Here is a 27,295-nt window from a genome sequence, read left to right as displayed (position 1 = left end):
CATCCAGTTGTCTTCTCGGCTTTGCCTTCTTCGAGTGACGAGTAGTCGCGCACCCGGCTGCTGGTCACAGCGAAGTCAGCGGCACATCTTGTCGGACGTTCCGGTAAACCTCTGGCTCTCGCGTCTCATGCAGGCCCAGCCCGAGGTCCGCACTGCTTAGCGTAGTACAAGGCTTGGGTTCATGATGCAGGATAATTGAGACAAGACGCGAAAAGACTCTGGCAATGATTCGTCGGCTCGTTTCAATCTCGAGCCGTATCAGAAGATCAAAACAAGTACCGGACGCCAGAGTGACGGTGCAATCGTCACTTCTTCGTCTGATAACGCCGAATTACGAGAGCGAGTGCCCTCTTATAGCTACCCTCGACATCGATGACAAATGTGGCACAGCAAACATATGTATAATTCGCATATCTACCCTCCGCACGCAATTTTGTTTTGTGTGTGGTTCATACAAACTCGTGTAACTTTCTTGGGGAGGGCAGTGTACAGAGTGCTCCGTATGAAGCAGAGAGACTCCATCGGATGGATCCTCAATAACGTTCGTGTGAAAAAAGTGAGGTGCTGTTGGTCGGTAGGGTGGTAAATGTGCTTAAAAAACCCCTGCCAACACACCCTCCCCCCCCCCCCCCCCCCCCCCCCCACAAAAAAAAAAAAAAAAAAAAAAAAAAAAAAAAAAAAAAAAAAAAAAAAAAAAAACAGCTTGCTGTAGATCTGTATTGACTGCTGTGGTACTGTGGTCACTGGTTCGCCCGTTAGCCTTTGTTAGGTATCACTGTAAAACATTTGATGCTTGAAACAACTGTGAACTCTCGTTATATTTGGTTGTTCTCAACTGTCACTCTCACTCTCTCTCTCTCACACACACACACAGTCGAGTCGCGCGCGAGAAGTATAACAGCATGACGAATGGGGTCATTCTGGCCCTTGCCGGCTTCGGCGCCGGCGCACGTCGACAGCCTCGTCCTCCTCCCTGGCGAGGTGCGCAGCCAGGGCATCTGCCGCGGGGTGCCCCCGAGCGCGCCGACCGCCGACCGGTTCGGGGGCGGGACGCCGTCCGCAAGGTGGACTCGGTGCTGCGCAACGGCTGGGGGGGCGAGATGCATCCACGTTGGCGGCACGGGATCGAGGCCGTCCAGCTACGGATCGCGCCCGAGGCGGCCAGGACGAAGGGGTTGGTGGACCAGCTTCGCTTCAAGAAGGAGGCCTGGGATGAGTTCCTTGCGAAAAACTAGTGAGCCATTGCTGAGCGCTTGTTTCCACATTATGAGTTGCGTCTCATTTTTTTCTGCTTCATCTGTAATAAACTCCGCATCCCTCCTTGATCCGTCCAATCTTTCCATGCTCAGAGCTCCCCATGTCTGATATGGGGTGAACCGTAAACTTGTTGCACACGACGCGCGCCACTCTTCCCCCCCCCCCCCTCCCCCCCCCCCCCAACCCCCCTTTTTCTCGGATGCTAATTCTATAATACAAAAAACAAACAAACGTCTACCCGAGCGCCTGCCATACCCATGCCATCCTGCCCATCGGTCGCTAACAAGTGCGTCCCTATCGCTTCCTTGTATCCCTGCCCCTCTTTCTACTCTTCTTCTTATCCTTCGGCAGCTCCAGTGGCGTGCTCTCCAGCGCTTTGGTCATGAACCGCAACATGTAGTCATCAACCGTCCCCATCCGCTCTCCGAATGCATTGTACTCGATCTCCTCTTCCACAACCGCTCCGTCTGCCGATCCTGCGAACAAGCCCAGCCCAGACTTGCCGAGAGCAGACGCGGGCTCTGTGGTGCCCTCCCGTGGCGTGCCCTGCCCGACGCTCGAGATTCCAGAAGCTCTGCCCGAGACAGGCTGTTGCTCCAAAAAATCGGCATCGTCCTGCCGGATCTCCTTCTCCGCCACGCGGGCGGCTGCGACATCCTCCTTGTCCTCTGCCTGCTCCAACACGCGAGCCGCACTGCGAGGGTTGGCGCTCTCAACGCCGCCAAGCACCCTATCCATGGCAGCGTTGGCAGCAATGTCGTCCTCATTAGCGACCACCTCGCCGTTGGTGTTGACAACGTCCCGCACCGAGAGCTTGTTGAAGTAATCGGTGGTGAACTCGCCCTCCTGGATCACGACATCGTCCAACATCTGCTTCTGGCTGGCCTTGCGGAGGATGTTGGCCTCAATCGTGTGCTCGCTAACGAGCCGGTAGATGTGCACGTCACGCGTCTGCCCAATGCGGTGGCACCGGTCCTGGCACTGCTTGTCCATGGCCGGGTTCCAGTCCTGATCGTAAAAGATCACCGTGTCCGCACCTGTGAGATTGATGCCGAGGCCGCCGGACCGGGTCGAGAGGATGAAGCAGAGGATGCGAGGGTCATGGTTGAAACGATCCGTGAGGATCTGGCGTTGTTCTACCTTGGTCGCGCCATCCAGCCGGAGATACTTGTGCCCGTGGATGTTGAGGAACCGCTCCAATATGTCGAGCACTTTGGTCATCTGCGTAAAGATTAGGGCGCGGTGCCCTCCGGCTTGTAGTCGCCGGAGGAGCTTGTCTAGTACCTGGAGTTTGCCACAGTCGTACTGGAGAAGCCGCTTGTCGGGGAACTGGATTGACAACCGCATGCGCGCTTCGTGCCACGGGTCCGGAGGCCGCTCTTTGGGCATGTAGGGTGCATATTTGACGGGCGCTGACAGACGCAGATCAGCCTCCTCGAAGGCCTGGACTCCCTTCTCCCCCAAAAGTAGCCTAGTCATATCCCCTGTCACGACGGCGGGAGTGACACAGGCAAACTTGCTGATAATTGTCTCCATGGAGTCAGCACGCTGTTGCAGCGTCGGGATGGCGTTGTGCAGAAGAAAAGAGTCTTCTTCAAACCAGCTCATGATCTTCTGGGGCACCTTGGGCCGCTGCTTGTGTGGTCGACGGTGCGTATCGAGCGTCAAGAGTTCAGTAAGTCGCTTGCCGTAAATGGGCCGTTGCTGCCGGCGGAGTGCGTTAAGGTAAACACAGTGTTGCAGTTCCTCAAACCGACCCCACCGTGCGGCGCTCTCCAGGTACACCAAGTTGGACTTGACCGACGCGGGGTCTAAGGCATGGTACGCATTGTTGGCCCGCACCTTTTGTGCCTCCCTGAGATCGTGAAGGATCCGATGAGTGCTCAGTTGATATATCCGGTCCGCATCTGAGGCCGACATTCCCTCATACTCTGTGGGAATCATATTGAGGAACTTGAGGCTCACGACCTCCATCGGCTTCACGGCAAGAAGCTTTTTCTTGACGACCTGCTCGTGGACTTCATACTCCGCCGCAACCGAGCGCGGCATGCGGAACGACGTCATGATGGGCCGATCGACGAATAGATCAGGGTGATTGCAAACCTTCCGGAGCTGCATTAGGCAGTTGATGATCGACATGTAGTTCCCAGAAGCCAGGGTCTCTCGTGTGTCCGCGCGAGACAAGAAGCCATCGTAGAGCTCGCGCTGGCGTTTGGAGAGTCGGCAGAACTCGACGTGCTCATACTTCGCCGGCATCTGCTTCTCCACATCTGACTTGAGTCGGCGGAGAAGGTAGGGCCGCAGAACTTTGTGGAGCTTGGAGATGATGGCGCGTGCTTCATCGTCTAGTTGTTCCCGCCCGCTCTCGAGAATCTGCGATTCTGGCCTGGAAAACCAGTTGTGGAACTCCTTAAGGTCAACGAAGCCACCTTCGCCGTTCTCGGGCGGCGCTAAGAAGTACAACAGCGACCACAGCTCTGTCAAGTTGTTTTGCAGTGGCGTGCCGGTCAGCAGAAGACGGGAGTGCGTGTTGAAGCCGAGAAGAGTTTGCCACCGCTGAGACTTGAAGTTCTTGATGTTGTGTGCTTCGTCGAGGATCATGTAATGCCACCGCCTCCGTCGGAATACTTGTTGATCTTGAAGAACCATTTGGTAAGACGTGATGCACACATTCCACACATCGTCGTTGGTCCACCCTTGCCGTTTCCTCTTGCGCTCTTCCTGATTGCCGTAGTACGTGAGGATCTTGAACCCTGGACACCATTTCTTGAACTCCATTTCCCAGTTGAGCATTACACTCGTTGGTACGATCACGAGGTGAGGTCCCCAGACTTCATGATGACAGGCGAGATGTGCCAGAAGTGCAATGGTCTGAATGGTTTTGCCTAAACCCATTTCATCGGCTAGGATCCCGTTCGTATTGTTGGCGTACAGTGCAGCAAGCCAATCAAGTCCCAGGTGCTGATACTCGCGAAGTTTCCCGCGCAGGAGGAATGGTATCTCCGTCCTCGGCGCCGTTGGTTGCGGCGACGTGGACCTGCTGTCCGTCTTGGGCACGTTCAACAGAGACACTGACGTGGGCGTCTCGACATCCGTCGGCTTGGTGACGTCCGATGCTCGAGGAGATTGGCTCCGGGATGGACTATGCCCGTTTGTGATCGGCTCGGTCTCCGGACTGTGTTGTTGTACTGTCGAGATAGCATGATCCTCCGCTTTTCCCGAATCCTCTGGAGGATCGGTCATGGGAAGATCCTCCGGGGAACGCTGTTCATCATGGGAACGAATCTCACATGCCGACGTCGCGAGCGTTGTCGGCTGTGTCGTTTGGCCATCGTCTGTAGGCAGCTGGACATCCTGTGGTATAGCCTGCGAATGTTCGTCGCCTAAGATTTTTGCAAGCGGCTGGGAAGGAGGTCCGTCGTTGGTTGGTCCCTGTTCCGCTTCGCCTCCAATTGCCGTATCAAGCGTAGGCTGCTCGCTCTCTTTCTTTACGGCAGCTTCGTCATGGACGTTCTCTGCAGCCTCAGGCCCCGGTGTAGCTTCAGCGTCGAGCATCTGCACATCCTCCTTGTCTTCTGTCTGTTCAGAAGCAGCAGCCTCAACCTGTAGCTCCTTCAGCTCCGACTTTCCAAAAAACAGTCCAAGAAGCCCAGTAGGCTCATCCTCAGATTCATTGTCGTCATCATCGTCTGAGTCGTTGCCCTCCTCTGAGGACTCGTCCTCTGAGGACCCAAGATCATCATCCATGTCAATTGATTCGTCACTGGTGTCATCGTCATTGTGTCCTCCATCGGCAGCTTCGTCGGCAAGGACCCCTCCCCCGGAAGCACTGTTGTTTCCAATCAGATCATCCAAATCTGGCAGGTTGGCGTATTTCTCCCGTAACTGCTCCTGCGTGAGCCCCTCATCAGACAACTCAGATTCTCCGTCCTCTTCATCGTCTGAGGAGGACATGTTATCCTCATCATCTTCGCCCTCCGTCGTTACGTCGCCAGAACCGTCGGAATCGTCATCCGAGCCAGTTTCGTCGTCGCCGTCGGAAACCATGTCGTCAGTGAGGCTGTCGTCCGAGAGTTCCTCCGTGTCAAAGCGGGCTTGCCTGGCTTGCAACTTTTGCTCCGAGAGGTTTACGGCCTGATTCAACGCGGCTTTGACCCTGCGCTGTTCTTCCGCCTCCCAGTCTGCCAACCGCCGGCGGTTGACCTCGGCTTTGACATTCTCCCAAGTTCCCAATATGACCTTATTGACTTGTCGCCATTTCAACTTGTTCTGCTCCAACTCTTCCAGTTCGATCTCCTCCGCTGTCTTTGGTTGTGGATTTCGTCGTATCCACTCGGCTTGGCAAGCAATGGCAAGTCGCTTTGCTGTGGCTCTGTGTCGCTGCTGTTCAAGAAGCATCAGCTTTCGAAAATTGGACATCGCCTTTGTGAGATGGTCCGCGTGCGCCCACTGCCTTGGCGGTTCTTCCTCAGGTTCGGGCTCGAACACTGAGCACCTCTCCCCGGAAAGGATACCGCCGGGTTCTACCTCCTTCTCAACTCGGAGGATGAGTCGAGCGTCTTCCCTCAACGACTCCTCCGTGTGCCGCGGACCATCCTCAGCTGCCACGAAGAGCCCACCCTCCTCGACTGGTATCTCCGCAGCGCGCTCGAAAAACTCCTCGAAACTGGGGCCGAGCTTGGGACGGAGATTTGCCTGATCCCGGTGGACAAGCGGTATCGTCGTCAACGGTGGTCTGACTCGCAACTTGATGCGGGGCGTCGTGCGAGTCCCGGTAGAAGCCGTACGCTCGCCGTCATGGTCGACTCCGCGGAGGTTACGCGCAGAACGACGCGTTCCGAGAGACTGCTTCGCAGGGGTTGCAGGGCGTTTTGGGGAGGAAGAGCGCCGGCGGTTGCGCGCACTCGATTTCGAATCCTGAGCTGCAGGTTTGCGTTGAGGCGTCCTGTTAGCTGGCGACTTGGGAGGTGGTTGTTTGCCCGAAGAAACGGCACGTTTGGCGACGGTCGCGCTGTTAGGAGTCGAAACACGGTTGCTACCGTAACCATTCGTCGCAGCATTACGGTTCTTCGTCGGGCTAGAGTGCTGGTTTTGCAAGACCTGTCTCGTTATACGTTTGTCACTGGGCTGCAGCTCCAGGGGAACGGCATTGATTCTCCCCGACTTCCGTCGGCCGTCGTCCGTCACAAATGTCGATGGGCCATCGGCTTCTATTTTCTTCCACGGCGGCGATTCGGGTTTCGGTTTGCGCACCGTGTTATTCGGCGTTGCTCCACGTATCCGACGCCTTTTGGCGGGGGGCCCATCGTCTGTGCTGGTCGCCTCACGCGCGTCGCGAGTGCCGCGTCTTTCCTGAAGTTCGGCTTCGGCGTGCCGTTCTGCAGGCTTTTCAGAATCTTGCCCGTGCTTGCCGAATCCGTTGTGTGGATTGTCGAGCTCTCGTTTGACGGATTCGGCGGGATCAGGGGTCGTGTTGGATGGCGGTTGCTCGGGGTGTTGACTATTGTCGCCAGAAGCTGCAGGCGGAATTGCGTGTGTTGGGCTGGGTGACGCGATCTCTGTCATAGTAACAAGGGGTACTGCGACGGAGAAACGGCCGAGATCTCGACGAATCTGGCATCTGGCAGGACGAAAATAGGGTCAGGAGAATGCTGAAACCTAGAAGTATCTTGTCTCAAGTTTTGGGCATGACCATGGCTCTGTGAGGCTTGCTACGGGGTGATTTCTGTTGAAAATGCTGCTTGTCAGCAAAACTTTGCCAACCGACAAAAAATTCCCACCCACCCCCAAGCCTGAAGGCGAGGCTCTCGGCGGACTTGTTGGCCGCGCAGTTGGTGCCTGAGGTGTCCACAGCAGCTCTTCTGCCTTGGCAGTTGATAGAGGCGAAGTGGGGCGAAATGGACCAATGAGAGCTGCCATCAATCCACCCCGAACTCAAACCTCCGTGGCTCGCGGGTGCGACTGGAAAACGACATCATCACACCTTCCCACCGACCGATTGGCATTGCGGCACCACCAACGCCAAGGCATGTCTGATACATTTTGATTGCAGCAGAATGTATGCGAAGCTAATTGGACACAGATGCTGACCTGCCGCATTGTGCGGGCGTCGCCCATCCGAGCGACTGCCCTTCCGATGGCCGCGCGACGACTCCCTTTCATCCAGCAACGAACCTTCCTCCCCCAGTCCATGGTTGGCAAGAGCAAGATCGATGAGAAGTACCCCGACTCGGACTATCCGACGCTCACGGATGCGGAGGACCCGGACATGGTGCGCTGGAGCAAGAAACAACGCGGTGCGCAACATTGACTGACAATTTCGCGCAGAACGGTGGCTACATCAACCCCCCTCGTATCAAGCGTCAATTCCGTGATCCTCACGCCGACTGGTGGGATAAGCAAGAGCGGAGGAACTTTGGCGAGCCGGTTCACGAGGACCACGATATTCTCGGCATGTTCTCGCCTTGGGAGTACACATGGATTGGTACGGGCAAAGGCCTGTTCCAGATCGGCGTCTTCGTGGCGGTCTTCCTTAGTGTGTGCTACGGCGTCAAGTTGACGTATCCGGACCGGGTCAGCTACCCACGCGAGTTTGAGGGCGGGCTGGAGAGGGAGCTAGGCGGACCTGGTGCCGTGAGGGTAAGTCAGGCTGTAGCACCCTGTCGACGCGAACTGGTGCTAACTAGTTCACTTAGGCCAGAATGGAGGGTGACGAGGACCCGTAAATATTGTTGTGAACGAAGCAGTGTATATCCGAATAGCAAGAAGCTGACTACTCCAACCAAAGTCCTTTTGTCTCCTGGCAATGCAACATTTCAGCCTCGGATGTCTGGGCTAGAGTTGTTCCCGCCCTATCTCTCCCTCGCCTACCGTCCCATCTGTTCTTTGCCACAAGCAAGCAGGCGATTCTGATTGCTGACCTCACGGGCATTGGTTCAAAGAAGGTCCCGGCGTGTTCGCCCAACGTGTGTCAGGGTCCAGGCGGGGCTAAGTGGGCAATGGGCAAGCAGAGTGCACATATCAATGGAAGAGCACTTCCAATAAAGTACCGCTAAAAACCCAACCGCCCGGAACTCCGCTGGGGCATCACCGGGTCCTAGACTACAGTCCCGCTTTGCCCGTGTCGGGCTAGTCTGCCCATCCGCACCTGCTCTCTCTCACTATCGAACACTTAAATCCAGCCCAGTGCAGCCTCCATTCCCCGCCATCCCGACATCTGCCAGCGTTGCCCAATGCTCCCTGGGTAGGAGGTAGAGCCAATGGATAGCACGAATGAAGTACCCCTAATGCATAAGGTAGTAAGTTATATCGCAGATCGGGGCCGAGAGCGTGCGGAAGGGAGGATTCGTAACCTGAGCAGTCGCGACCCTGTCAAAAACAGAAGGAGCACACTTAAACAAGCATGTGCTTAGGCACGCCATGCTCTCACTTGCTGCCTGACAACGGGCTCTAACGCTGTCATCCAGGGTGGAGGTCTGCGGCTGGCCTCGCCCGCTACTTTTGGAATCGTTGCCCACCACGCAACAGGACGACGGCATTTTGGTTTTTTCCCCCCTTGTTTTCCCACGCCCCTTGTTTTCTGTGACTCCTTGGCTTACCCTTTCGTCTCTTGGTGCAATCCTCCATTCTCATCTAGCAATTCTTAGTCACGCTGTCCCCGTCCGCTGGAGCAGTCAAGCCAACTCTCTGACCAGCAGGATGCGCTACGACGACTGGGATGTCATTCTATTCCCCGCGGGCCGAGACTCAAAAATACCATTCAAGGAGTTCAGGGTCGCCTGCCATGTCGTTCCTGACCTCGAGCTGGCCCACATCCATGGCGCTGTGGGCATACCCGTCATGACTTGCTTTGTTCCGAGCCTGGCGCCAGGCACCGCATTTCAGATCTCCATACACTGCTGGCGCAAGCCCAACCTTAGCCAATTCACTCGTGCATATAGCAAGCACACGGAGCTGATCAAATTCGAAGCTCGCATTCTAATCGATGGACGACTGGTTGCGTGGGTTTCCGGAAGATGACAAGGACATGGGAATGGGGATGCTAACCAGGAATTCAGATCCACCGTCCTTGATCATGAAGTCAACGGCCCGCATCTAATTACGAGCACATGTGGTCAGTTGCCAATACTCCTATCACGAGGTTAAAGCTCATACCATGCTGACCCAGCGCGGCAGAGTTCACCAAGACGGGCGAACTCGAGCGGCTGAGGTTCCCCCACTTTCGCCGCGAACTGCTGTACCAAAACCACTGGAGACCAGGCGACGATATCGGCCGCATCAAGCTTGTTATAAGCGAAGGATTTCCTCGAGACTCGCTCTCAGCCCCGATTGAGCGGGTTAAAAACGTCGTGGCGTTCTCGTTCCAGCATGCTCCGTTAGGTGAGCACACATGCTGGAGTTTCCATCGGTTCAGTTATGACTGACAAAGGGTCGCAGAAATACTCGAGAGCAATGCCATCGCCTGGCCAAACCAATCCATGTGGCAATGTTCAGGACTTAACCCGGTGATGCCCGTACCCACGTATCAGTTAGAGGACGGGCCGAGCTCGCATGCGCATTCCCCTGGCAGGAAGTCGCTCCCGCTAAGGAATCTTAAGAATCCCGGGCTCCCAGCGCAAATTACGGTCAACAACGTTTTCCAGAATCAGACAGGGACTGATTTTCTCGGCAACCCGCCCTTTCAGATTCCATATCTCGGATCTAGCACTACGGGATCTGCAAATACACCCTCATATCCCGATCCTTTCACGGATTCGGCGTATCTCAACTGGGCTAACGCACTCATGAACGCTCAGACAGCTGATATGTGGGACGGGGCGTCAACGTGGCCCACGAGCGGGCAGGGTCAGAGGCAGTGTCCCTCGGATACGATCATGCCTGATTACGTTCCTTCGCAAATGGCAGACCCAATGCACATCTCGGGACCCAGCTTGGAGGATGAGCCGATGAGCCTAAAAGTTCCCACAAACACGCCCACCGGTGAGGCGGACGAGGGGCAGGACACTCCGCTTCAAATGAAACAGCCCACCGTCCTACCATCCGATTTCGCATCTTCCCTCACGCGGTCGCTCTTGAACCAACCATTTCCGCTTCCCGTCCATCACTGCAATCCTGGCCTTTCGGCAACGGACTCAAAACCAAACAGGGACAGGCAGCAGGCGTCACTCGGTCGAAGCAACGCTAGGGAGACCACAGCTTCCGCCTCAAATTCGTCGGCTTTCTCGTGTGGTGAATTCGGCTGCATAGGAACGAGCATTGGAAGCGATCATAGCGGCACCTCGCTGCCCAGCCTGAGTAGTTCTGGCCCAACAGAGCCGAGCTCGTCCAGCGGCCAGAGCAGCAGCGGCACCCTCGGCAGTAGCAAGACAGTCAATGACGGGACCGGCAGCACCGCCCCTAAACGTTCGCGGAATTTTACACCCGCTTCTGTCAAGGCTATTGACGAGGAAGACGAACCACGTCGGGCAAGCCCGCACGCCAGGCCTCCGGGATACGGCGTGATAGACATCCTCGGCGACATCGGCCAATGATTGGCTTTCGGTTCATTGGGATGGTGTTATTTGGAGCAGTTGGACCTCTTGGCCCATCGAGCATGGTTGCACGGGGTTAGTCATTACGACGGGACTTTAACGAGTATTTTTTTCTTCTCGAGTTAGCCGGTTCGTACCTTTGAAAGTTTTGTTAGTTTGTTCGGCTTGTTTGGCCATGCAGAGGGCTACCCTTACTCGCATGTAGTGTTCTATCAAGTCCCAGTAGCAAGGGTTACCGATTCAATACGATGGTTGTTACTTAAGTAATTACTTGCTTACTGACGGGATCAGGGAGAGACCTCTCTTCTGAGGCTCAGCTCATTGCCAATTTGAATAGGACTTGATGAGATGATTGGCCGAGGATGGGTGTGAAGCAAAAGCGACGCCGCAATTGCCCGCCAGCAATTGCACCTTAAGTATGGCCGTAGGTATTCTGACACACCCCCCAGATCGAGGAAAGTGAGGCTTGACTCGATCTGCCTCATACGACTCTTCGTTCGTGACCCACTAGTACTCCCCATCGGATGTGCCCCGGCTTTGCACTCCATTCATTGAGGACCGTACCCACTAGTTATAGCACTATACTCTTCTAGGATATACCCGCGCCTTAGTATTCCTAGAGTGCTAAACTTGGTCTTCGAGTGTGATTCGAACCTGGGGCCTCGTGTGCAATCCCGGCTTGTGTGCGCCGAGGAATTGCGGTGCTCAGATAGACCGCTACGCCAACCGGGCCCATAACTGTGAAGCAAAAGCGACGCCGCAATTGCCCGCCAGCAATTGCACCTTAAGTATGGCCGTAGGTATTCTGACAATGGGCGAGTGTGGGCATCTCTGGCCAGGAGCGAACGAACCTAACAATGGAAAACTATTCAAATGGGCTCCTGCCCTGTACAGATGGCAAAAGTTAAAAAGGGGTCCGAGAGTGGTCATGACGAATCGAATTCTTGACACGGAATTGCCAATTACAGTGCTCCTGACACAGGATGGTTGAAGAAAATTTGGAAAACAGTGAGCGGTGACTGTTCTGATCATCGCCGCAACCGGCCTGGCAATGAAATACGACCAGTGCCCGCGTTCCGGGGCATTCCCGCATTTGGGCATTCTGTGTCTTAATTAGCTCCGAAACGGCTTCCCGCAGGCTCTGAAAACAGCATGGCGCCCGCCCGCACTAGCGGAGGGACTCGTCACCATGCCGACTTCATTCAACGTTTCACTGAGCGTGAGGCCCAGCGGCGCGAAGTCCAGCAGCGGAATGCTCCCCTCATAGCCGAACAGCGCGCAGCGCGGTGTAGAATTGCGAAAGATTCGCTTCATCAAGGCCGCGGAGGCCGAATGCACACAAATCAACATTGCTAGAATGATTACCGCGGAAATGGCAGAGGTAAGTCTCCTTCTCTATTATCTCCAGGTATTAATTAATTAGTATAAGCGAGCGACGCAGACGGGCGCAGCGGCCCGGCCGTCGACGAGCGCTACTGCCACTCGGGGCAAGAATCTGTGCCCGCTCGATTTCAGCATCGGCCAGTGCTCCGGTACTGTCAAGAGCGTCTCCGGCAGCATGCTCAGAATCAGCCTCCGCGGCCCCCGTTTCATCTCTGACAACTTCGGCTGCTTCAAAAACAATAGCTTAATTGGAGACCGGGGATTTCTTCAACGGGGTGAATAAACAGCATCTTCGTATGCTACCTGGGCGCTGGGAGCTGCTGGTGAGGACCTCTGCTCCGTGGTCCCGTCGTCTCGTTGGAGGAAGAGGGAAAAGGGGACAAGGCGGGATTCGCTACGCTCCGAGTTATCGTTGGTGCGGGTTGGCTCTTTTCCTCCCGGTGCTTCAGTAAAGAGGCGCTCGTCAGGTTCGGCGCGGAGTTGGAGCAGCAGCGAGGCGAGGGCGGCGAACCGGTCGCCCGCGGCGAACCTCGACCACGCGGGCGCCCAGACGTCCCCGATCCTGAGGTTCTCCTCCACGATCCCGGCGATCTGCTGCGAGTAGGCCATCTCCCCGGCCTGGTGCGGAGTGGTGACCATGACTTCGGTGAGCGTAGATCCCAGCTCGGCCCGGCCTACGAGGGCGCGCACCAGCAGGTAGAGGTCCGAGGCGCGAGAGGCATAGACGCGGCGGAAGAGCAGCGGCCGTACTATCTCCTGCATCAGCCGGCACGTCCGGCTTAGCCTTGCCAGGGCACATTGTCCTTCGCGGGCCCGGATCGCGACGTCCGAGGAGCCGTCGTCCTCGGCGTGAAGGTACCAGCAGAGATTGGTGCATATCTCGGTCAGGAGTTGGGGGGGGGGGGGGGGAGCCATGAAACTGGCTCGCGCAGGTCCCGGGAGATGTGACGACGGGGGCCGCTCCTCCGCTCTTCCGGAAGAGCTTGATGCTGTTGCGGGTTGCTTCTCGAGAATATGGTCCATTTCTTGATTACGAGCTCTCAGTTTGTCAAGGTCCGGACTCCCAAGTTGCGGCTGCGTACAATACAGCCCTTCAGGTAGTAGTAATTATTACTCCGTATAGATGACTGATTGGACTTGGGTCCCACCTGGCGCCGAAGAGCCGGGATAATTATATATTATGTCTTGCCAAACTGTGATTGCCAAAGTGTCCGTCTTGATACTGTTCGAAAGTGTCGGAACCCAAAACGGAGAACCGGCTCCCGTTAGGGAACCACGACCAGGATGTTGGGTTACAAGGGCGCCTGCCACAGAAAGAGATAGATATCAAATGACTGAGCACTCCGGACCGCAGCGAAATGAGGTTATGTGTAGAGGCTGAATCTGAAAGGGTAAGCAGTCTTGAAGCGCATGGTTATTATCCCCCGTCTGTAATCTGAACGCAGACAAGCCAATGCGTGAAGAATCGGTGCAGTCGGATTACCAGCCAAAAAGTGAGTGTGCGTGTCTCCCCATGCAGAGATATAATTTTTCGTTGAGCCTACGAATCTAAACCAAGATGACCTCCCCTTATCCTGAACGCCAGCCACGTCTATTCTATGTGTGCGTATGCATGGAAACGCTCCTTTACCCAGCAAAACCCCGAACTCCAAGGCCGAATCTAGGTCGCCTTGTATATAATAATTAGAAGCGCGGGGGGGACACTTTGCGACCCTACTTCTCAGGTACGGGGCGACCGATCTTGGCCCTCACCTGCTCTAAAGAGAGAGAATGCCAAACTAAACGCCGCGTGACGTGTTCTCCAAACAAGCCCAGAATCCCAACGTGTTCACGCTGAAACCGTAATCCCCCGACCGGAGCGTCTCATAACCGGATCATCGAGATCGTTTGCGTGTCAATGTCGTGTCTATTTGGTCCCGTTGAGGACAGTGACGGTCTTGAATGGCTCAACCGGCTTCTGGTTGAGCACCTTGTCCAAGCAGCCCGCGCTCGCGGCAATGAAGCCGAGGTAGGGTCTCTGTTCGACGGTCAGCTAGACATGACTGGAACAGAACAGGTCTGAGAAACATACGCTTGGATGAACGACTTGCGACTGGTACTCGGCGTGGAATTGCGTCCCTGTTTGGAAAATTAGCATCTTATGCCAGGATGGATCCACCATCTGGCCGCATCTACGCACCGACGAAGAAGGGATGGTCCTTGAGCTCAAAGACCTCCATCCGGTCGCCCGTCTCATCCTTGCCCACAAAGTGAAGGCCCGCCTTCTCGAGCGTCTCGACCAGTCGCGGGTTGATCTCGTACCGATGCCGATGTCTTTCTTCAATGACCTCGACACCTCCGTACAGAGCCCGCGCGCGCGACCACTCAGTGCCAGGCTGGAAGATGGTCTTGCGCAGACCCAGACGCATCGTGCCACCCATGTTCTGCTTGTCAAGCTCGGGCATGTTGACAACCACGAGTTCCTTGGCCTGGGCGTCGAACTCCTCAGAGGTGGCCTCGGGCATGCCGCACAAATCACGCGCGAACTGAATCGCCGCAACCTGGAAGCCCAGGCAAACACCGAGGAAAGGGATGTTATTCTCCCTAGCCCACTTGGTGACCCTCATCATCCCCTCTGTGCCGCGGTGACCAAACCCACCGGGCACGATGATGCCCTCGGCCGTGGAGACATCATGCCATGCCTTGTGGTACTTGGCTTGTGCCGCTCCGCCCCCAGTCGTGGGCTCGAGATCCGACGAGTCGATCCACATCAGGTTGAGTTTGCGACGGATTCGCATGGCCGAGTGTTCCAATGCCTTGACGACAGAAAGGTACGCGTCCTGACATCTGACGTACTTGCCCACAAGCGCAATCTTGACCTCCTCCTGGTACGTAGGCGTAACGACCGACGTCCACAAATCCCAGAGAGCTTCTCCTTGTGCAACCATCTCGGGCGTGATGGTCAGTTTATCCAACGCCAGCTTAGCCCGGAGCTGCCGAATGAGTTCCTGCTCGCGCAAGAGCAGGGGCACCTGGTAGATGGTCGGCATATCGCGGACAACGAGAACTTGGTCCGCCTCGACCTGACAGTGGAGCGCGAGCTTTGCGACGGTAGACTCGGCAAGAGGCGTCTCGCAGCGGCAAGCGACGATATCGGGGATCAAACCGTGGCTGCGGATCGACTTGACGGCGTGTTGTGTCGGTTTCGTCTTTTGCTCCCCGTGAACCGTAGGAACGTACGAGACGTGGATGTTCATGAAGTTGCCACTGCCGGCCTCGTGGCGCACTATTTTCAATGTCAGCCGGTCTCGAGCAACGGAGAATTGCTCTGTTCCTTCTTCGAACATACATTGAGTGAGAGCCTCGATAAACGGCATCTGCAACTTGTGTGAGCGGCCAAGCCATATCAAATATCACGTAGCCCCCAATGACCGTTAACTTACGCTCTCGATATCACCAATTGTGCCTCTGTTTGTTGAAAATCAAGTCAGCCACCTCCTCACGTGCTTCATACCTTGCAATCGGCCCCACGGGGTTGAAGAAAACAATTATACCAATCGGGAACTTACCCAAGCTCGATGATGCACACGTCAGGTTCCTCGTTCGAGCCGTCGACGGGAATCTTGGACACGCGCCTAATCCATTCCTTGATCGAATCCGTCACATGGGGAACGATCTGGACCGTTTTGCCGAGATAGTCACCGCGGCGCTCCTTCTGAATGACGTTCAGGTAGACCTTGCCGGTCGTGATGTTGTGGTCACTGGTGAGCCGCACCGAGAGGTACCTCTCGTAGTTGCCGAGATCCAGGTCCACCTCGCCGCCTGTGGAATGTGAGTATCTACGGAACCTCCGCCCTGGAGTTCGTTCTTGACTTACCGGAGCACAAGACGAAGCATTCGCCGTGCTCGGCAGGGGCCATGAGCCCCGCATCAACCGACACATACGGGTCAATCTTGATGCAGCTGACGCGCAGGCCGAGGGTTTTGAGGAGCTGCGGCCGCACACGAGTTAGAGCCGGGTGGCAAGCTAGCAAAAGCGCACGCAGGGTTAATTATCTACGGACCAGGCCCGTGGACGAGGCGATGATGCCCTTCCCAACGCCTGCCGTCGGTTAGCCACTTCGCTATCCCAGGAAATGCGGAACGTGCCGCGGCGCGGTCGGTATACCTGAAATGACACCGCCAGTAACTAGGACGTAACGCATCTTGGTCGACTTATTAGGTTGCAATGGCGGGGAAGGGAGTAATCGGTTCGATAGCGTTGACGGTTGGCGGTGTGAAAAGGGAAAATTTTGACGCGACGCGATGAGAGGCGAAGCCAAAAATCTCGGGTGCGGGGCAGAGGGGTTGCCTGGAGCCCACCCAACCAGCAGGGTCTCTTGCGCCCTGCTCTCAACAAGGAGTTAGGTATGGCACAGATTACAGTACGTTCCGTTTCAGCGCTTCCGGCAAAGGAAGTCGACCTGGGGTGACGAGATATTTGTCAATGGTTCACTACGGATTGTAACCCTTGACAAATACCTGACTATGCCCGTGCTACGATCAGGGGAAACTCCAATTTGGCCCGGAAGAGAGCACTTCATCTGAAAGCAACCAAATTGTTTAACTATCGTGTCAAACTTTGCCCCCCAAACATCTTCAGAGGAACAGTTGCTTTACCCCACCACCGAGCCCACTGTGCCGCGGCGGGCGCTAATGCATCAAGTGCAGGCGAGGCAGAAATGCGGGGCAACGTCCGGACAAAGAAGGCGGTCAAGCGATAATCGACCCAAAACCTGCCAAACTTGGGCTCGTATCTATCCATAATCCCGGGGACTTCTCAACTCGAGCAATTCCAACTTGTGGCATTGTCGACATCTCCTTTACCATCCCACAGCGCCTGCCGAGGCCACGCACAGATTTGTCTTTGTCTCTTTGTCCCCGAACTTGAATTTGTTGGGTCTTCCCACGTTGTCGCGACAATGCCGTCCAAGGGCTTCCCTTTCTCGACCCAGTCGACCAACGCTATCAAGGCGTCATGCTCCGCATCCTCGAGCCCCGGCACCGACCACACCCCGCTCCCCATCAGGCCCGCCTGGAACGCGCCCCCGAAGTTCCACGGCGCATCTACGGCCGTCCGGTAACAATGTCCCACGCCGGGCACGAGAAACAGCCTCATGAAGTCCTCCACGCCGCCCAGGCCGCCCAGGCCGCCCAGGGCATCCAACGTCCGATTCCAATACACGCCGGTCCCATTTGTCGGCACCAGCGCCGTCCGCGAGCACGTGGTAGATCACCACCTTCCCGCCCCTCTCTCGGACGGCCCCCAGCGCCGCGCAGTCGTCCGCCGTCGCGTCCCCGGGGTCGTGCTCGTCGGCGTAACGTACGACGCTCTCGTTGAAGGACGTGCGCCAGTCCCACGGCGGGGCATCGCCGCCGCTGCCGCTGCCGCCGCCGCCGCCGCCGCCGTCGTCGTTGTCGAACAGGAAGTCGCGCGCGTATCCGATCCCGTAGGGCACCGGCTCGGAGCCGTTGAGGATGAGGTACCATTCTCCCTCCGACGAGAAGGTCAAGCCCGGATGAAGGAGCTCGTTGTTGGCCGAAAGGGTCCAGTCGCTCGCTGTAGGCGTTTCGGGCGGTCTCGAGCTGAGCCGGGCGGAGACAATCTGCCTTCCGGGACGTTGGGGCGTCCTTGGCCCCGTTGTCTTTGCCGCTGCAGAGGAGAACAGTCAGGTCCGGGGCGCACCGATCCGGAGTGCTGACAATGCCAATCCTGCACGCTGTCGGCCAGGTCGCATTGCCGGATGACTTCGTCTGCGATAAGGGCGTTGTCGGCGACGGAGAGGTGTTTGGGGTCGGTTACGGGAAAGTTTTACAGGCTGGCTTGGGCGACGTAGTTGTTGAGGTGGGACGTCCACCATGCCGCGGCTCCTATTAGGGCGCCGTCGAAGCTGTCGGGGAAAAGTTGCAGCTCTTTGAGGCCTTGGCGGCCGCCGGTCGAGCAGCCGCTGTAATATGAGTAGGTGAGTGGTTGGTGCGCGTAGTATGCGCGCACGAGGGATTTCCCGAGCACGGTTGAGCCGTGGATGGCGCGCCAACCCCAGTCGGTTTTCTTCTCGGGCTCCTTCCGTGCCCAAGTAGTGTCTGGGGCGGTCGAGTTGTGCCCAGGATCGGTTGAGAGCAAGGCCATACCGAGGCGCGGGCCGGCCGCCCTGGTCGCTTGTTACTGGTATGCGAAGGGAGGATTCAAAGGGTAATAAGCGCTCACATGTCCAACCAGTTGATGCCACCCGCGAAGCCCCCGTTTCCTACCACCAGAAACCTCGAGTTCCACTTATCTGGCAGCAAGAGGCCAAGCCGGTAGCTGCTCGTCGAAGAGCCCCTCACCCGAACGGCAACGGCACACAATGGTGATGTGCTCCCTCCATATGCGACCCTTGAGAAGGTCGTGGTGGTCCGGGAGGGCGGGAGCTACGGCGAGGGCGAGGCAAACGTGGCATACCCGGTAGACCCGACCGGTCTTCCAGCAAAGAACGCTCGGTTGCAGCGCAAAGCCTTGGCCGGCGGCCGTGGCCCACGCGACAGACCAAATGGGACTGCGAGCGTGTTGAAGGCGAAGAAAGACGGCAGTACTGGCAATAAGCGCTGAAATGCGGGCCATGTTAGCATCACATATATCTGCTGTGCTCGTCTTGTCCAAACGCTGTCATGGAGTAAATTATTCCCCCCCGAGTGTAAACCGGGGTCCTGGGTCGTGGGAAAGACGTAGATATATATCTACTCGTCGTCATATGAGGACCGGGCACTCAGCAGTTGCGAGGGCCCATCCCGGCGCCGTCACTGCGGACCGCCTTTTTTTCTGGGGGCATGCGCAAGCTTAGTCGGTGCTGATACCTCCTTCTTCGGATGGCGCTTTCCGGACCGCCTTCCAGAGACGCCGGACACCTTGAAGTGCAGGCGCAATTCCAGGTTCGTTGGTCGAACAAGGCTCTTGGTGGAATGACACCTGCCTTGTTAATTAGTGTGCCTCTATTGGGTGCCTCCGGCGACTTCCACCACAGCACTCTACACAAGTCAGAAGGTGGCGGGGTGGGAATACAGTTCGAGCATGGTCTGTGGAGGATCCGAGATAATATGCTCTTGCCTGCACGGACTTATGATCCGAGTGTTGGGTGCTTCTCCCAAAAGCACGTCACCCAATCCGATCCGCTGGCCCAATCCGAACCCCGTAAGCGGCTGTGATTCTAGCAAATATCGCAAGGGATGTTGCTGATCTCGATGCACCGCTGGAACCACGGAACCTCTGATGCAACAAGACATCATATCTTGGGTTGGTCGAAGAACCGTACTTGTGATATCTTCGACCAGACTAGTCCGAGGGCTAGGCTGAATTGTCAAGCGTATTATCAAGTCAACAGTCCACTCGTAAGTCCAAAACAACATAAGACACATTGATAAATAAACAAGTTGTGATTAGGTGGCAAGAGGTCCGAGATTGCAACCCTTTCTCCCCACTACCATTTCCTCCCTCCCAGGAGAAGATAAAGAGAGAAAAAATAAGGGTTGGGAGGCTGCTAGGGCGCGTGTGTATTACAGCGTCATTTAACGCTGAGCATGATGTTCTGGTCTGAATGAAGGGGAGGCGACCTATTGTGTGGGGACAGGATCATATGAGAGCACTAGTTTGTGACCTGTCAGGACCAAGCTAGTTGTGAGAGATGTAGTGCCCAGTATGGGATGGGAGTTGTGAGTGGTCCGTTGTTCACTTACCGCCTTGGCCCAAGGCAAGTCAATAATTATGTCTTTTTATATGATTAGTTATCAAAAAATCAGCAGGCCGAGAACGGATATCATGTTGGCACAATGCTGAGATTCTTGATATTACTATTTTCACTCGACCATGAGCCCGATCCTAATCAAGAAGACGGCAGTGAAAGAAGATGGAACTGTGGCCATGATTAGGCAGCGAGAGTCCCTGACTGTGCCCACAATAGCATCCGCAATCACGGAAAGGATCAGAACGAGATCCCTTCTGACTCGGCTGGTGGTGGCTGAACCGTAATGATTAATAATGAATCAGTCAACAACACCAGACCCGCATTTCCGCATTTTTCTGGTTGAACACAAAATTATAGTTTGTACAGCCGAACCTCCTGGCCGCCACTCTCCCTGAGCAGCTTCCGGTTTCTATACCCGTACAGGGACCTCAGCCCGAGGGCGCCGAGGGTGACGAGGAACAGCATGGCGGCGTTGGACCAGTGGCCGGTGGGGTAGCCCCTGGCGGCCTCGTCGGCCTTGTAGATCCAGACGCCGGGGATCTGGCCCATGCCGGCGCCGAAGCTGACGTTGATGGCGATGGCCAGCCCCACGGACGCGGTCGAGTGCACGTTCGACGTGAGCCAGCCCAGCAGGGGCGGGATGCAGGCGAAAGAGCCGGCCGTGGCGACGATGAGGCAGCCGTAGCGGTGGAGGTAGGCGTCGGGCGGCAGCAGCGCCGACGCCATGAAGCCGATGCCGCCGACCAGGGCCAGCGCGGCGCTGTGAAAGCCGCGGGCGTTGAACCGGTCGGCCGAGTACGAGACAACAATCTGCGTGACTGTATGGGGGGAGCGCGCGCGCATATTAGCAAAAATAATAGGCGCCTTGGTCAACCGGGTGCTCCAAAGCAAAATGAAAAGAATGACAAATAATTCATGATAACAGTAATGACAATAGTAAAACGGAAAAGGGAGGGAGAAAACAAAGAACGCACCATATGCGGCGGCCCAGGGAGGAACCGTCATGAGCTGGGCCTGCAAGTCCTTGTAGCCCAGGCCGGCCGTGATGGACGGGGTGAAGAGCGAGAGGGAGCTGAAGGGGAGGGAGACGGCAAAGTAGATGATGTAGTGGCCGTAGAGCCTCCAGTCGGTCAGGGTGGCCTTGGCGTCGGCCCAGGTCATGGTGCGGTGGCCGGCCTTGCTGCCCTCGACGCGGAGGCGCTCGATGGCGACCTGGCGGTGGCGGCCGGAGAGGGACTCCTCCGGGTAGTCGGGCAGGAAGAACCAGACGAGCAGGGCGGAGGCGCACGAGGGGGCGCCCTCGATGAGGAAGAGCCAGCGCCAGGCGGACCAGCCGCGGGCGCCGTTCATGTGGCCGATGGCGTAGGCGATGGCGCCGCCGAAGGCGCCGGCGAGGGTGGCGCTGGCCAGGATGAAGGCGACGCGCACGCTCCGCTCGTCGGCGCGGTACCAGAAGGTCAGGTAGTAGACCAGGCCCGGGAACAGACCGGCCTCGGCGGCGCCCAGCAGGAACCGCACGCCCGCGGTGGCCGAGAAGGAGCGGACGCCCGACATGCCCATGGTGATGGCGCCCCACGAGAACATGAGGAAGGCGAGCCAGCGGGAGGGGCGGAGCTTCTTGAGCAGCACGTTGGACGGCACCTCGAACAGGGCGTAGCCGACGAGGAAGACCATGAGGGCGATGTTGAACTGGCGCGGCGTCGCCCCGATCTCGGTCTGCATGTCGTGGCCGCTCGTCGAGTTGAGGATGCGCGCGTTGCCTATGTTGGACCGGTCCAGGTAGCAGAGGAAGTAGATGGCCGCCGAGAGCGGGAGGATGGTCAAGTCCTGCCTCCGCAGCAGCGCCCGCTCCTCGGCGGCCGTGTAGCCGACAGCGGCGTCGGCGGGCGTCGTCTGAACATCATTCAATTATCAGCCTCAAGTCCCAGGTATAATTATGAGACCATCCAAGATAACAAGCTGCGTGCCTGACTTCCCAGTGTTCTTCTCGCGGGATCCGGGCCTAGGATTGAGCTCGGATTATTAAGGGGCGACCGGACCTACCTCGTTCGTCTCGGCGTCAAGCTCGGCCTTGTGCCCAGCCGCTGCCTTTTCGGGGTCCGTTTCGTGGACCGAGTCTGATGACATTGCGACAGATTTTCCCTTTCTTTTCCTTCTTCTCTCTTTTTTTTTTTCTTTTTGTCCTCCTCCTACTTCTTCCTTCCTTCCTTTTGCTCTACCCTAAGTCGTTTTCCGAGACTCAGGATGGCCGCTAGCAACGCCCGGGGATGATGGGCTTGAGAGGCTTGGGCCAGAGAACCACCGAAGCCGGGCAAGCTTTTCTCCCCGCGCGCCTATGAATTTCTGGAATAGAGTTTGCGGAGAAGAACGTATTAAAGTGAGGAGCTGGAAATGCTTGTCCGGTGATTGGGAAGAGAAGATCAGAAAACCGCAAGGATCGGCGGACCCTGGCGCCCAATCCCTCCTCGGCCCCAGTGACCCCAACTTAAGTGATCTAGTGTACGTAGGAGAGCTGCTTTGGCCGCACAACAAATTCACCAGCTTTGGCCCGGCCTTTGTCCGTTAGCCAATATTTTTTGTACAAATTGAAATATACAGATCGAATAACCTTAAAATTTCCCCGTCAACAGCAGCCGAATTAGAGTACCGAGTGCGGGGGATCGGAAGCTTCCATGCTGGTTTTTGCGAGTTCCTCCTCACATGGTGTGTGTTGGTGTTACATTGACCTTCCTGTTTGAGCAGAAGGAGCAGTTTCCAGGGTCACTCTGGGCTGGGGGGCCTGTGGAGTGCAGGCATATTTTGGGGAAACAACAAGCCGGGGAAAAGGGCGGGGAGCTTGCCGAATTTGGGTACAAGTGTTCATAACCCTCCTCGTCTTCATCGACAAATGTCGGCCTCGCGGTATCGCCCCTTCTGTTTGAAGATTTATGATGTTTAAGAATCTTCTAAAGGAACCAGTCACGTTACCTCACTCTCGCTCACCGACGAGGCCGGCAGGGCTAACTCCCCGGGTGATTGAGGTGGTTAATTAACTAGATATCTTCTGCTGGGTACATACTTCGCGTCGCGCAAAGCCTACGAGTTCTGTTGGACATACCTTACGTGCGAGATTCGACATTCGGTATTCCCTGAATCCGGGTATGGCAACTCTTGCGACCTTGGTTGTGAGAACCACATGATTATGCAATTCCCCCTAGCTGCTTTCGCGCAAATATAATATCAGCTGAAAGCGAAGGAGCTCTGGGGCAACAAGGGGAATGTCTTTAGTGGCAATCTAACGTATTCTTCCATTCGAGTAATAGCTGTTCTGGGATAATAACAAGAACATAGAAAAGAGAAAGAAATAGATCATGATTCAAAAGGAGGAACAGGTTTGAAATGCCAGGATCAGGGAGCAGGTAGGTAGATATATCTTGGCATGCAGTGGTTGAGGCGACGAGCAAAGAGACAGTCACGGTGACGGTTGAAAACTAATTAAAGTGCAAGCTCGATTCTCACGCTATTGTTACAGCCATGGGAAGGTCAGAGGGTCACAACTCCCGTGCCGGATGAATTCCTCTCAGCAGATTCCTGATGATATAAATCATGTCTCATCGTCCTCTTGATTTCAATCATCTTGGTACTACGTCCCACCTTGTAGTTGTGCGTCCAAGTCAAATATGATCCCGCGACACATTAGAACCCATACACTATTGCCTAGGTACCTATATATATGAATGAGCACTCGCGGCTTCAATCTGAATGGTAATTACCTAACCAAGCAAGAACGCTTAGGAAGCAGAGTGCGTAAACACCTGAGTATAGCACGGATCGTCCTTAGGAAAAACATAATTGGGTAGTTAGGTAGGTGCCTGATTATGCTTCATGTCGGTCGCATATCCAACCCAAGCCAGTTCTTAACGCGGTTGTTGCTCTTGGATTTTTTGGCGCTCCTGCGGGCAATCTCTCCCGAGACTCTGGGCCGTGCTGCTGCAGGCTCCAGGCTGCGAGATAACCAGACGAGGGAGAGAAACCGGACGGGCGGGGGCGAGGTGGCACGAAGTACCCTGCTTCTCGGGACTCCGTAGAAGGGGAGTCTCCTGCCGTGGCCAGGGGTGGAAACTTGAAACGGGGCGAAGCAAGGAATCGTGCCATACAGCCGGCGCCGAGTTACGGCACAGCGGCGACTATTACACCGCACTCGGCGTGTTGTACCGTATGTATGTACATACATGCACTAGCGTACCTATGCATACGCAGGTAGCTAAGGTATGGTATGCATGTATTTGTACGGTAGTATCCGCAGCACATGGCCAAGGTACATAGTGAGTCAGCCGAGCGCCGGGCACAGACGGCACGGTCCGGCACACATCACCGGGGAAGCGGTTCTCTACATACACTCGCGTGGTAATGACCCTCAAGGCCTCACTTTGTCCTTCCCTTCTCAATGGAGGGAAGGAGGTGTCAAGGTAGTTCGGGAGCGCGGGCAATGAGAAGACAAGGTGTCTGAGACGTAATTACCTACCTTGGTAGGCATGCCGGGGGAGTATCATGGCCAAAAGAGATTGCGAATTATTAGTACAGGTACCTATATACCTACCTAGGTAATTAGAGGCTGTGAAAGCCGCAAACAGATCCCTGGAATACGTTTGAATGCTTCCTGGTCTCAAAGTTTTTTTTTAACTTGTTTTCGAATAAAAAAATAAGGAAATAAACAGGTGATGATTACTTTTCATTCCAAGTATGGTACACAGAGCACCTAACACACATCGCAGCAACGAATGCGTAGCAGTAATTATATTACAAGACCAACAGGCCGGGAGGAAAGGAAGATGGCCTGTCCCCCTTCTCAGAGGGCGCCCCTGCCGCCGGCCGAGATGTCCTCGGCGACGATGTTCATGGCCTTGTCGGAGCCCGAGTAGACGACGCGCCACTTCCGGCGGGGGTCGCGGGGGCGCAGCTCGACGGGGATGTCCTGGTCGATGACGGGGAAGCCGGCCTGGGCGGGCGAGTTGTCCCAGGTGGGCTCGACCCAGCGGCCGGCGACGGGGACGACGTCGAACTGGAGGACCAGCAGGGCGGCCAGCGAGAGGATCTCGGTGCTGGCGAAGTGGCGACCGGGGCACAGCACGTGGCCGCCGCCGAAGGCCCGGAAGGCGACCCGGTTCGGCTTCTTCCTCTTCTTGTCGTTCCCCTGGGCGCTGCTGCCGCCGCCGTCGTCCCCCGCGGAGGGCGGCGCGAACCGGCGGTGGTCGAACTGGCGCGCGTCGTCGCCCCAGGCGTCCGTGTCGGTGTGCTGCACGGGGGCAGGAATCATGAGCATGGCGCCCTTCTTGAGCAGGGTGCGGCCGCCGTCGAGCGAGACGTCCTCGAGCAGGACGCGCGGGCCCGGGTTGACGGCGCGGAACCGGAGCGTCTCCTGGAAGGTGCTGAGCAGGACCGGGCAGGACTCCTTGATCTGGGCCAGGTCGATGGAGCTGACCGGCGTTGGGCCGTCCTCCGCCCCCTCCTCCTCCTCCTCCACCTCTTCCTCGACCAGGGCCTCCAGCTCGGCGCGGACGTCGGCCAGCACCCGGTCGTCCGACACGATCTGGTAGAGGACCCAGAGGGCGCAGGGGGTGGTGTTGCCGAGGACGGCGAACGTGTTGCCCAGCTCGCCGCGGCCGATGTCGTCGAGGGAGAGGCCGAAGAGGTCGCCGTGGTGCTCGACGCGGCGGCGGACGAGGCCCGAGGCCGTCTTGTAGCCGCCGCGGCGCATGTAGTCGATCATGGCGCGGGCGGCCACCTCGCGGGCGGCGTGCAGCTTGGGGAACAGGAGCCAGGCGAGCGGGAACATGGACATGGTCAGGAAGCCGGCCTCGAACGTCTTCCAGGCGTCGGCCACGGCCGGGTCGCGGTACGGGTTCTCGGGACCCCAGACGGCCTCGGTGGTCGAGTCGACCATCATGCGGCGCGTCCACTCCCACAGGCCGACGACCACCTTGCCGGGCTGCCCCTCCTCCCCCGCCGCCCGGGCCCTCAGCCGGGCCATCTCGTCGACGTAGATCTGGATGGCGCGCCGGTTGATGGCGTCGAGGTCCGGGCCGGGCGCCATGGCCGGCATGATGTAACGGGGCCAGCTCGTGCTGAAGCCGTGCTCGCTCGTGAGATCGCGCTTCATGATCTCGAGACCCTCCTTGCTGATGCCCACCACGTTGCCCGCGTCGGCCGCGATGGCCGCAAAGCTGACGACGCGCCATTGCTTCTGCAGCACGGGGATGAGCTCGGTGGCATTGACCACATAGATGCGCTGGAAAGGCAGCCGCAGGGTGTAGATGGGCAGCCGCGTTTCGTCTCTTGGGAACTCTCTGTGTTAGTCACCAGTCCCTTGTTGGGGGGTGCCGGTTGCATCGTGTCCTGTGGGGGGTAGAAGAAGGGGGGGGCAAGGGGAGGACCAACCTTAGGCGGATGTAGAAGCCCGCCTTCTCCCGAATCATGCCAATCAAGGGTTGCACAAATGGGATGTCGGTCAGGATGGCCGGGGGTTCCCGAGCATCCTGGGTGAGGGTTAGCAAAACCCGGAGGAAGACGTAGGTAGCAGCGAGACCGCCCAGCACCAGGCTGACCGTGGGCGCCATGATTGATTGGGCAATTGTCAATGTGCGAAGCTCGACTGGTTTTTGGAGGGGAGGATGGGGTCCGGGACTCCGGGACTGAATGGAACGGGCCCAACAACTAATGCACTAAATGGGGATGAACTTGTAGATTGGGGTGTGGCCCATGGGAGAAGAGAGGAGGAGGAGGGGTGGAGCGAGAGGGATAAGCACGGGAGGAGTGGCGTGGGTAAAGGACGGAGACGGAGGCGGCGGGGGATGCCTCTTTGAAACACAAGCGGAGAGAGAGTTAAGAGCGATGGAAAGTGTAGGCGGAGGGGGACGAGCAAAAACGCCGCTTTTGAAATGTTGTCAATTATTAATTGAATCAGCTGTTCCAACGCGGAACAACCGGCATTCCGGAGCTGTTGGTTCCCCAACGGACCAACAGAGCAAAAAAAAAAAAAGAAAGAAAAGAAAGGAAAGGAAAAGTGACAAACAGTGCCCAGGGTTTACGTCTGGGCCCAGTGTGCGTGTGCGTGTGTGTTGTGTGTGTGTTTGTGTGTTGGCTCCAAAGCGCGCCTCCGGGGGGGACAAGGAAAGCGAGAGCGGAATAGCGACGCGGAAAGGAGACATTTGGCAAGCGAATGGGGCCCCGATGCTACGTCGATCTCGGCTCGACAGGGACGGGCGGGAGGGATGGGAGATGACTGGGGGTAACTAACTACCATTGGACGGTCAAACGCCGTGCAGGTACCAACAGGCACACGCTACACTAGCGTATGTGCTGAGTCCGCGCAACACAGGACCGTGCCGCACACTTGTTTTGCCGAACTCT

General features: G+C 56.8%; 7 protein-coding genes across 7 annotated transcripts; 2 read left to right on the top strand and 5 right to left on the bottom strand.

Moving 5' to 3' along the window:
* Positions 1–902: 902 nt before the first annotated feature.
* Positions 903–1,235, top strand: P884DRAFT_270388 (uncharacterized protein; the record flags this gene model as incomplete). Its single annotated transcript, XM_069442341.1, has 1 exon — positions 903–1,235. One exon carries the CDS (start codon positions 903–905, stop codon positions 1,233–1,235), a length of 333 nt encoding a protein of 110 aa, XP_069296725.1.
* A 219-nt stretch (positions 1,236–1,454) lies between these two features.
* P884DRAFT_260562 (SNF2 family N-terminal domain-containing protein) lies at positions 1,455–6,986 on the bottom strand. The gene has a single exon (XM_069441468.1). It carries the CDS (start codon positions 6,820–6,822, stop codon positions 1,552–1,554), a length of 5,271 nt encoding a protein of 1,756 aa, XP_069296724.1. The 5' UTR covers positions 6,823–6,986; the 3' UTR covers positions 1,455–1,551.
* Positions 6,987–7,232: 246 nt separating this feature from the next.
* Positions 7,233–10,475, top strand: P884DRAFT_225430 (uncharacterized protein; the record flags this gene model as incomplete). Its single annotated transcript, XM_069439615.1, has 6 exons — positions 7,233–7,528; positions 7,585–8,002; positions 8,894–9,257; positions 9,315–9,370; positions 9,433–9,636; positions 9,694–10,475. Coding segments are annotated over exons 1-6 (2,013 nt in total), but the record flags the coding sequence as incomplete, so codon positions are not given.
* A 1,962-nt stretch (positions 10,476–12,437) lies between these two features.
* P884DRAFT_300426 (uncharacterized protein) lies at positions 12,438–13,193 on the bottom strand (the record flags this gene model as incomplete). Its single annotated transcript, XM_069444763.1, has 1 exon — positions 12,438–13,193. The coding sequence occupies one exon, from the start codon at positions 13,191–13,193 to the stop codon at positions 12,438–12,440; it is 756 nt and encodes a 251-aa protein (XP_069296722.1).
* A 479-nt stretch (positions 13,194–13,672) lies between these two features.
* Positions 13,673–18,960, bottom strand: P884DRAFT_285599 (CTP synthase N-terminus-domain-containing protein). The gene is made up of 14 exons (XM_069443778.1): positions 18,604–18,960; positions 18,397–18,564; positions 17,792–17,901; positions 17,414–17,748; positions 17,099–17,313; positions 16,512–16,535; positions 16,214–16,251; positions 16,027–16,176; positions 15,719–15,971; positions 15,593–15,617; positions 15,499–15,526; positions 14,350–15,435; positions 14,242–14,288; positions 13,673–14,187 (listed from the first exon to the last, which is right to left on the bottom strand). Exons 1-14 carry the CDS (start codon positions 18,795–18,797, stop codon positions 14,077–14,079), a joined length of 2,784 nt encoding a protein of 927 aa, XP_069296721.1. The 5' UTR covers positions 18,798–18,960; the 3' UTR covers positions 13,673–14,076.
* A 1,297-nt stretch (positions 18,961–20,257) lies between these two features.
* On the bottom strand, positions 20,258–22,033 carry P884DRAFT_300424 (major facilitator superfamily domain-containing protein; the record flags this gene model as incomplete). The annotated part of the gene is made up of 3 exons (XM_069444762.1): positions 20,258–20,724; positions 20,881–21,799; positions 21,950–22,033. 3 exons carry the CDS (start codon positions 22,031–22,033, stop codon positions 20,258–20,260), a joined length of 1,470 nt encoding a protein of 489 aa, XP_069296720.1.
* Positions 22,034–24,734: 2,701 nt separating this feature from the next.
* Positions 24,735–26,502, bottom strand: P884DRAFT_278251 (cytochrome P450; the record flags this gene model as incomplete). The annotated part of the gene is made up of 2 exons (XM_069443167.1): positions 24,735–26,220; positions 26,324–26,502. The coding sequence occupies 2 exons, from the start codon at positions 26,500–26,502 to the stop codon at positions 24,735–24,737; spliced, it is 1,665 nt and encodes a 554-aa protein (XP_069296719.1).
* Positions 26,503–27,295: the final 793 nt, after the last annotated feature.

This window comes from Thermothelomyces heterothallicus (genome assembly GCF_042370625.1).
Source record: "Thermothelomyces heterothallicus CBS 202.75 unplaced genomic scaffold P884_scaffold_14, whole genome shotgun sequence".
NCBI lineage: Eukaryota > Fungi > Ascomycota > Sordariomycetes > Sordariales > Chaetomiaceae > Thermothelomyces > Thermothelomyces heterothallicus.
Note: the sequence above shows the minus strand (reverse complement) of the source record. Positions and strands in the feature narration are given on the sequence as shown.

Bases quoted from the DNA above. Each gene is read 5' to 3' on its own strand.
- P884DRAFT_285599 (XM_069443778.1), bottom strand. From the start codon at position 18,797: ATGCTAACATGGCCCGCATTTCAGCGCTTATTGCCAGTACTGCCGTCT. The intron at 18,565-18,603 runs GTAGCTCCCGCC...GACCTTCTCAAG, and splicing joins ACGTTTGCCTCGCCCTCGCC to GGTCGCATATGGAGGGAGCA. The intron at 15,972-16,026 runs GTAAGTCAAGAA...CACATTCCACAG, and splicing joins ATGCTTCGTCTTGTGCTCCG to GCGGCGAGGTGGACCTGGAT.
- P884DRAFT_260562 (XM_069441468.1), bottom strand. From the start codon at position 6,822: ATGACAGAGATCGCGTCACCCAGCCCAACACACGCAATTCCGCCTGCA.